The sequence below is a fragment of the Garra rufa genome, chromosome 21 (assembly GCF_049309525.1).
Source record: "Garra rufa chromosome 21, GarRuf1.0, whole genome shotgun sequence".
NCBI lineage: Eukaryota > Metazoa > Chordata > Actinopteri > Cypriniformes > Cyprinidae > Garra > Garra rufa.
In genome coordinates this window covers 4,963,650-4,973,253 of record NC_133381.1, presented here as the reverse complement: position 1 = coordinate 4,973,253, position 9,604 = coordinate 4,963,650, and the positions used below count along the sequence as shown (strand labels likewise).

The 9,604-nt window shown below is 35.2% G+C and overlaps 1 protein-coding gene across 1 annotated transcript in view; it reads right to left on the bottom strand.

The window, feature by feature from the left end:
* Window positions 1-318: 318 nt before the first annotated feature.
* The window catches only part of runx2a (RUNX family transcription factor 2a), a 91,023-nt gene continuing 81,737 nt past the window's right edge, over window positions 319-9,604 (bottom strand). Inside the window, exon 8 of the mRNA XM_073826479.1 lies at window positions 319-4,765. Coding sequence (XP_073682580.1) covers window positions 4,269-4,765 — 497 coding nt within the window. The 3' untranslated portion in view covers window positions 319-4,268. The remainder of the gene's footprint in view (window positions 4,766-9,604) is intronic.

Here is a 9,604-nt window from a genome sequence, read left to right as displayed (position 1 = left end):
ACAAGTTCACGTTTTCTAGGAAGCACCTGCTTTTGAGGTATTTTTAATAAAGTCAATCACCACTGCAAGACTTTTTATTATTAAAAGTAAAAACTTACAGTTTATACGCTTGTATAATATTAGGTTAAGCATATGCATAATGTCTAGAATAGAACAAATGCATGCAATTGCAAACTTTTCTTTGCAATTCTGCTTATTTTTGTGCAAAATCATAGAAAACAAATTACTGTTGATCTTTTCCTTCAAACTTTATGCATGCATTAGGTTTCTCTACCAAACTGCTCATTTATTAATAAAAAGAAAAAAGAAAACGGTGAGTTATAACAAAAAGCCATTTTTATTCTCAAAGACAAATGATACAATCATCAGAAATGCTCAAAAATCTCACACATTTTTACTGGATTGTTAGTCCCATACAAACAGGTTAAAGTTTCAGAAACTTTATGGATGAAACAGGACGAAAGATTGTCGAAACTGAAACATCTGTACAGTATGTGCATGGAAATAATGCTCGACACAAATGAGATAATGCCTTCTCCCGTTGTTTACAAACAAAGCATTGTGATGAATCCAAACGATGCATATTTCGATAGCAGTTTTTCCAGGGTTTCAAATACGAAACACTTAGTTAAAAGTACAGAAATGTCAATAATGGATTGTGAAAGACGTCGCGGAAGCATTTGGTTTTCTTCATGTGTTAACTTGACCTGGCAATGTAAATGAAATTTGCAAATAGATATTCCAAGGAGAAGCCCCAAACTCTCTGTATGTCTGCGATATGACAGAACGCCAGAACGTACTCAAAATCTCAATGCTTTTTTAATATAGAATGAATATGGAAGGAATCTCTGCTACTGACCCATAAAACAGACTCTTGCAAGGGTACTACATAAAAAAGGGTCAATGAAAAGCATAGTCCATAGCCCAGAAGCATATAAATATTTGGCCCTGTGACATGTTCGATTAAGACAGACCAATGTTGTTCTTGTATTATCAGGCATATTGAAGCAATTAAACACGAATTCATACAAAGTTAACAGTGCAGAGGTTCTTTACATTTGCAGTTACCTGCTTGCAGCTTTTTGTAAACATTCTGTAAACATAAACGCTCTCCTCACTACCAGAAGACACCACGGTAAAAGAAAAGGCTAAAATAGTGGGGCAGTTAAGAACAGCAGTGTAAGTGTTGTTTTTTGTTACCGAACTCAAAGAAATGTAATACTGTACAGAAGAAATTAGTTCAAATTTCTCGTTTTTGGGTGAATCTCCAAAAAAGAATATGCTCAGGTTATATTTTATTAAAAATTTTTTATTTTGCATTAAGTTTAGAACCATTTTTTAAACTTTTTGCATTGCAATTATGTGCATAATTATTCATCACTGGAAATGCATGTTTTATATTAATTAAAAAGTATTTATTTGCCAATAAACCAAAAACATTTTTTTCAATGAAGAGAATTTGTGATAGAAATTTGGGAAATCATGCAAAATGTGACTTATTGAGTAAAATATAACCCGGACATTAATTTTTATTCTTTATATCTGGCATTGAGGCTTCATTTCTTTTACATCCCTTTAAAAGAAGTGCTTTGTTCTAAACAAAAATAGAAATAAAAAGACAAGTGACATTTGTTCCAGAAGGGTGCTGCCAGCAGCCTATTAACTTACATTTGGACAAACATTCGATCAAGTACCACTTGTTGTTGAATCCAGAAACGTACACATTATTCTTCAAAGACGCCAACTACAAAGTGTAAAGAAAATCGCATTATTACAAATAGAATTGGTAACATATTTGCAGGAGCTCTCATTTCATCCTAAATCATTATGGTTTGTTGACTAATAAATAATAATAATTATAGAAATAGAGATGATAAACTTTTCTGGTAAACATCCATTGTGTAATTTCGGCTACTCAATTTGATTGTCCGTTCAGTATAACGTTTGCTTGTAAAATGTCTTTCAGCCCATAGATTGCCAAAGATTCTGTTGTCTAACATGCCAGTAATTTCAAAGTACTTGATTATATTGTACCTCAAGAACATTAGCACACAGCAAAGAGACATTTCTGAGTTTGATTGTTGTAGTACAGTTTGCATAGTGTTTAACTAACCTACAAAGTGCAGTTAACCATCCAGTTATAGAACAGAAGGCTGATGTCTGTATTGATTTCATATTTGCACGAGAGATGGAAACCGGTCGTTTTTTATTATTGCAAGTGCATGCGTGAGATTTGATCATGTCTGTATCTGAAGATGATGCAAAGATTTAGGCCACTGCTGCAAGAGTTTGGTCGTTCTTGTAGTCACCAAAAAACATTAAATAAACAATACATCTAAAATAAATTAACTAGATAAACATTGGATACCAAAATCAAACAAGTGGAGAGTGCAGCACGTCAACTCTCGTAACATATCTTTGTACATTTATCGATTATAGATGTAGCTCAGATTTACTCAGTCGAAAACGTTTCTGGATGTCTTAATGCTTAGTATAAAAAGTTTCTGACTGAGACTTTGTTCTGAGAAAAATAAGAAAAATCCACAAACGTTTAATTGTGGATATAGTCTTACAATGAAATATCCGTCCTTCATTGCTTACGTATCATTGGATTTTCTTTTTGGTTGCTTTACAGTAACAATAATAATAATAACAAAACATTTAAATTACAAAACGAGTAAATATTTCATTAAGTTAGTAATAGATGTCCCAAAAATAATATTCAAACGTCTTAAATTTCGTCCCTCTAAACACATTGCATAATTTAATGTTTATATGGCTTATATTGCTTTTCGAATCAGTACCGTTTGCTACCGTTTCATACATAAATTAAAATAATCAGAGGGAATTAGCCAGTACTGTTTCAGATGGCTGACTTCTAGCACGCATAAATAAAACAAAAACAAAAAAACAATTGCTTTCAGTGTTAAGAAATGCTAAGTTATACCGAGTTAGTATAAAAATATTCTGCGCCAATAGATGCATTCCTATTGCAATGAAAGTTTAGGTCTAGGACAGACAAAGGGATAGTTCATCCAAAAATGTTTACTCTTAAATATAGATCTTTACACAAGGCTATTGAATAGACTTAACACACAAGTCATATGGACCACTTTTTTGGTGCTTGCTAGAGTTTAAAAGCTCCAAGAATTATCTTAAAGAGGATTTCAGAGCTTGACAGTGACAGTATGCTCTCGTTGTATCTAAATGTGCAGCATTAATATTGTACTAAGCATCTCCTTTTGTGTTTTGCAGAAGAAAGGAAGTCATACAGGTTTGGAACGACATGAAGGTAAGTATATTTAAATTTTTGGTTGAACTATTCCTTTAAATTTAGACTTGCATGTGTTACATCACTGATAAAGTGGAATGTCGGATGAATTAGACTAAAGGTACGTTCACATTTACCATTGCTCTGCAAATTTCGCTGTAATATTGCTAATGTGATCGCACTTTAATGCCGTAAACCATTCCCTTTAAGGGTCATCTGTTTTCTAGATTAAAAAAAAACATCAGTGTAGTCATAAAAATACACTGCAACCATTCAATTTTGTACCTTTGTACCAGTGAGTACCAACGAGTACCAGTGAGTCCCAGCGAGTACTAATGAGTACAAACAAGTATCAATGAGTACTAATGAGTACCAGTGAGTACCAAAGAGTACCAGCAAGTACCAATGAGTACAAACAAGTACCAATGAGTACTAATGAGTACCAGTGAGTCCCAGCGAGTACTAATGAGTACAAACAAGTATCAATGAGTACTAATGAGTACCAGTGAGTACCAAAGAGTACCAGCAAGTACCAATGAGTACAAACAAGTAACAGCGAGTACTAATGAGTACCAACAAGTACCAGGGAGTACCAGCGAGTACCAGCAAGTACCAATGAGTACCAGCAAGTACCAATGAGTACCAGCAAGTACCAATGAGTAAAAACAAGTACCAATGAGTACAAACAAGTACCAGAAAGTAACAATGAGTACAAACAAGTACCAATGAGTACTGAGTACCAGCAATTACCAATGAGTACCAGTGAGTACCAGCAATTACCAATGAGGACCAGAGAGTACCACCGAGTACAAACCATTACCAATGAGTACTAATGAGTACCTGCGAGTATTAGCAAGTACCAGTGAGTATCAATGAGTACCAGCGAGTACCAATGAATTTGTGCTTTAAATCCGATGATACTTTCATGCAACTATCTCTCGCACTCTGTCTTTAAGGCTAACAGTGCTGCGCTGAGGTCTTGTTTGACCAGCTCGTCTCAATATGGTCTCCAAACAGACTCGTCCATCCTGCCGCTGGAGTTGAGCACAGTTGGCGAGCTGCTGTGGCTGCCGTCCGCCTCGCCTCCGTCCGGCTGATTGGGCAGGTTGGGGTTGATGAGGGTGCTGCCTGTGGAAGCGCTAGTGCAAGGCGGCAGCATCCTGGAGGGGGATCGATCTCCGCCAGGCACCATTGAGAACTGGTACGACCCGGAAGAGGCACCGTAATAGAGATACGGCGTGCTGCTGGTCTGGAAGGGCCCGCTCTGGTTCTGGGTGGATCCGGGGTACGGCGGAGGCAGGTAGGTGTGGTAGTGGGTGGTGGTGGACATGCCCAGAGACATGCCCGAGGTGACCGGCGTGGGGGTGTATGTGAAGGTCGCAGGGTAGTGCATTCTCGGACTGGGGAAACGGGAATCTGCGAGAGAGGACAGACCGGGAAATTGACGTTCAAACTGGCGCGGGTCAGCCGAGAACGGACTGAGATCTGACGTACCTGGTGGGAAGAGAGAGAGAAGAACAGTTTGTTAGTGATATTAAATTTTAGAAAATGTGTTGAACAATTTTCTCTCAGTGGGGTCCAAAAATCTGGGTTTACTAGTTGTCTTTTGTCTATCTTTTTAAATTATTATGCATTGGTAAATAAATGCTTTGATTACAAAAAAAAGATATAATATTACATTTATGCTTTTTTTAAAGATACATTTTCCATTAAATATTACATTATATTCGTTGTAATTTTTTAAAACTTTATTTTATTGAACTATCACATAGAAAAAGTGCATAATCTGAATTATTTTCTTTTAATTTTACATCCTAAATTATATTTTATATTGAAAAAATGCAATTCAAAATAATAGTTTTTTATTTTGATATACTTTAAAATGTAATTTATTTCTGTAAGGCAAAGCTGAATTTTCATCAGCCATTACTCCAGTGTTCAGTGTCACATGATCCTTCAGAAATCATTCTAAAATACTGATTTATTACTTTTATTATTAATGTTGGAAACAGTTGTGCTGCATAATTTTTTTTAATTTTTTAATTTTTTCAGGATTCTTTGATGAATAAAAAGTTAAAAAGAACAGCATTTATTTAAAATAGATTTTTTTTACTAACAATATAAGACTTTACTATCACTTTTTATTATAAAAATATTACTTTGAACGAGGTATTTATTGTTACAAAGGTTGTCTATTTTAAATAAATGCTGTTCTTTTTAACTTTTTATTCATCAAAGAATCCTGAAAAACTATCACAGGTTACAAATAAAAAAAAAAAAAAAAAATGCAGCACAGTTTCCAACATTGATGATAATTTAAAATTTAGAATGATTTCTTAAGGACCATGTGACACTGAAGACTGGAGTAATGATGCTGAAATTTCAGCTTTCCATCACAGGAATAAATTATATTTTAAAGTGTATTAAAATAGAAAACCACTATTTTAAATTGCATTTACATTTCACAATATTAAATTTTTTTTCTGTATTTTTAATCAAATAAACGCAGCCCTGATGAGCAGAAAAGTCTGCTGTGTTCAGAAAAGTTGGCAGTGTTTATATATTATTCATTTTTTTAATTTCATTTTTTTTTTTTTTAAGAAAATCACACATTTTGGATGTGATGCCAGATGTTTGGGCCCCATTGCATATAACATTCAGATGCCATTTCTGTTCATATTGGCAGTTAATGACAATAAATCGGTTCTAAAACGGAATTTATTTTTTGTAGTTAAATATTTAGTTGTGCTAAATGCGCTGTTTTTAAACTAAGTTTTATTTATTTGATCACTTCTGAAAAAAAAAACTACTGTAAATTATGAGTAGCTTAAGTTTCAAAGTAGCTTCATCCACACCGACTGAGACTGAAATTAAGAGACATTATTAAATCAGACAGAAGAGGGCGCTGTCAAACTTAATTTGCATGCAGCTCAAACTAACTATTCTGTCAACACAAAACTGCTCTTTATAAACTGAAAAGAAGGATGGAGTGCATGCAACTTTATCTGCATTTCTTATCCAAATAATAAATGTGAAAAGTAATGGAAGTGAATATGAACAAACAGTTTAGTCTTTGTTATTATGTAAAAACATCCCAAGCCATGAAAGCGTCAGAATGACACTTCAAAGTGCAAGAAAATGCTCTTATTGTTGCGCATTGATCCAGAAGTTCCTGTTTGCGACTTCGCATGAACAGATTCTCTTTACAAGCTCAGACTTAGGAGTTTTAATCAAGGAAAATGGAATAAATTTTCACCAACCGACAAGCGAAACTGGATCATCTTGCATGTCAGTGGTTTAATTGCCTTAGCAAAACATAAACTTGAATTAAATGTTTATTTGCAACCTGAATTACACAATACTTGGGTTGATTCAAGGTCAGGATGAAGACTAATGCTGCAAAAATGTCACCGGGCCATAAAAGATCTGTATGCAAACGAACTGTCAAACGGCGCTGAAAGATTTCGAGTTTGGCTTCTGGCTGTTTGTTTCTTCAGGGCCGTTTGCCCAAGGTTGTTCTGGGGTTCGTATGTGAACGTGTACGTCGTGTGCGTTCACGCTCACATGCACAAACACACGCATCCTCGCATTTATATGAATATCAAAGAGAAATGTCGGAATAAACTGGGAGCGCACATGGAAACGCTTAGAGGAAAAAACAGTTTCCACAGGATGCATAATGAGCAGTCTCAGATGTGGTGGCATGTCTGCGATTAGCCAAAGAGAAGGGCCGATCTTCTCTCTTAGAACCGCAAGATGTTTTTAAATTATAAACCACTAATGGGCTGTGACTCCCAGAACCCCAAGAGAGAGAATCCCAGAGGAACATCTTATCATCTCCACATCTGTCTATTTTTGCACTCCGTATTCATCACGATCAGCTTCTCAAATGGAGCCGCCTGCTAAATTAAAGGCTATAAACAAACAATCCCAAATTCCTCTCCTCTTTTCCTTTTCATTCCGTTTCCCCTTTCTTTTCCTTTCCTGTCAAACAAACAACTCCAAACTCTTTTCTTTTCCTTTCTGTTTCCCCTTTCCTGACCTTTCCTGTTTCAGTTTCACCTTCTTTCCTTTACTTCAAAAAAGTAAAAGCTTCTCTTGTCCATTTCCCGTTTTCTTTCTGTTCTTTTTTTCCTTTCTTGTCCCATTTCCCTTTTCATACAAACCCAAAATGGTTTTTCCTTCCTCTTCCCCTTTCTTAAGCTTTCCCCTTTTCTTTCCTTTACTTCAAAAATGTAAAATCTTTTCTTGTCCATTTCTCATTTTCTTTACTTTCTTTTTCTGTTTCTGTTTCTTTCATACAAACCCAAACCCAATTCAATTCCCATTTCCTGACCTTTCCCATTTAAATTTCTTTCCTTCAAACAAACCAATCTATTTTTCTGTTTCCCCTTTCCTTACCTTACTGTTTCCCTATTCCTTTCCCATTTCCAGTTTTCTCTCTTTCACTTTTAAAAAAGCAAAATCACTTCCTTTCTGTTTTCCTTTTCTCTTCCTTTTTCCATTTTCCTTTTTCTTTCTTTCAAACAAGCCAACATTTCCATTTACTCTTTCTTTTACTTCAGATAAACTTAAACTCCTGTTCCTTTCTATTTCCCATATCTTGACCTTTCCCAGGTAATTTTACTCTTTTCCTCCATTTACTAATTGGAAATCTTTTCCTTTTCTTTTCATTTCCCATTTCAGTTTCTTTCCATTACTTCAAACTAATCAAACTATTTTTTCCTTTTCCCCTTTTCTTACCCCACGGTTTCCCTGTTCCTTTCCCATTTCCACTTTTCACTTTTACTTCGAAAAAAGCAAAATCACTTCCTTTCTGTTTTCCTTTTCTCTTCCTTTTTCCCTTATTTTCATTCAAGCATGCACATCTTTTTCTTTTCCTTTCCCTGTTTCTTTCTTTATTAATTTCCATTTCCTTTCTCATTTCCCTGTTTTCTTTTAAACAAACCAAAATCGTTCACACTTTCCTTTCAATTTCCATTTACCCTTTTCTTTCCTTTACTTCAGACAAACTAAAACTCATTTTCCTTTTAATTTCCACTGTCTTGACCTTTGCAAATCCAACTCTTTTCCTTTTCATTTCCCATTTCTTGACCTTTCCCATTTCAATTTCTTTCCTTTACTTAAAACAAACCATTTTTTTCCTTTTCCCCTTTCTTGACCTTACTGTTATCCTGTTTCTTTCCTATTCCCACTTTTCTCTTTTACTTCAAAAAAAGCAAAAATCAATTCCTTTCTGGTTTCCTTTTCTTTTCCTTTTTCCCTTATTTTCATTCAAACATGCAAGTCTTTTTCTTTTCTTTTCCCTGTTTCTCACTTTACTAATTCCCATTTCCTTTCCCATTTCCCCTTTTCTTTCTTTTAAACAAACCAAAATTGTTCCCACTTTCATTTCGATTTCCATTTACCCTTTCCTTTACGTCAGGCAAACTAAAACTTCTTTCCTTTACATTTCCAGTTTCTTGACCTTTTTTTTTTTTACTTTTCTTGTCTTTACTTTAAACAAATTGAAAAACTTCTCCTTTTCATTTCCCATTTCCTGACCTTTCCCATTTCAATTTCTTTCCTTTACTTAAAAAAAAAATGCAAAATCACTTCCATTCTTCCCTTCTGTTTTACATTTTCCCTTATTTTAATTTCGTTCTTATTTTTTCCCCTGTTCCTTTCTGTACTACTTCCTATTTCCTTTCCCATTTCTTTTTCCAATCCCAGATTATACACTTGCCAGTTTAGTTGGGAGTGCAGTGCGCTTCTGCACTTTTGAAGAGCTGTGATATTTCAGTGATTTTGTCACGTCGCATCTGGCGTGGACGGCCAAATTGCTTTTACTTTTTCTTTTACTTCAAACAAACTATTTTTTTTTTCATTTTCCCTTTGCTGACTTTCCCCCACTTCAGTTTCCCCTTTTCTTTCCTTTTACTTCAAACAAACCAAAATCTTTTTCTTTCCGTTTTCCTCACAATTTCCCCTTTCACATTTCCATTCTCCACCCCCCCCCCCCCCCAAAATCAAAAACAATCCAGAAATATTTTCTGTTTCCCCTTTTTCATGTCCATTTCTCCTTTTCCTTCACTTCAAACAAAGCATCTGATCTAATCGCATCTCATCCTTCCTCTCACCCTGTTTTTGAGGTAAAGCACTATTCTGCCGATAAATCCAGCGGCGTCTTTCCCGTCAGCCCGTCTGCCTGTTTAGGAGCGGTCGCGTGTCGTCCGTGAGCGGCGCTTTATGAGTGACAGTTCAGCAAACTTTACAGAACATGTGTGGCCAATTATGAGCAGATTGTCTCTCCACATTATCAACTCTTGACATTTCAAACCAAACAAAAAAGAC